At 61.8% G+C, this 249-nt stretch overlaps 1 protein-coding gene across 1 annotated transcript in view; it reads left to right on the top strand.

The window, feature by feature from the left end:
• Positions 1-249, top strand: part of LOC119592948 — a gene marked incomplete in the record, with an annotated part of 16,897 nt that overhangs the window by 6,649 nt on the left and 9,999 nt on the right. Inside the window, 1 exon segment of the mRNA XM_037941840.1 lies at positions 41-199. Within this exon segment, the coding sequence (XP_037797768.1) occupies positions 41-199 (159 nt within the window).

The raw sequence follows: 249 nt of genomic DNA, 5'->3' as shown, positions 1-249 counted from the left end.
CCCCTACTCACCCCACCCCCCTCCCCCACCCCTGCTCCAGGAGGACAACCCGAAGCCCCTCGAGACCGAAACGAGCAAGAAGAACCAGAGCGACCACGAGTCCAGCGTCGTCCAAATGCGCATCATCGGCCCGTCTTTCCTCGCCCTCGGCTTCCTCATGCTGGTCCTCGGCTGCTCCTTCTACGGCCTCGCCAGGAAGGTAAGGGGCGGGAAGCCCTTGCTCGCTGTTAGTGCTTTTGTTCTTATTTG

The sequence above is a fragment of the Penaeus monodon genome, chromosome 31 (genome assembly GCF_015228065.2).
Source record: "Penaeus monodon isolate SGIC_2016 chromosome 31, NSTDA_Pmon_1, whole genome shotgun sequence".
In the NCBI taxonomy this organism is placed as follows: Eukaryota; Metazoa; Arthropoda; class Malacostraca; order Decapoda; family Penaeidae; genus Penaeus; species Penaeus monodon.
This window is presented reverse-complemented; position numbering and strand designations above follow the sequence as displayed.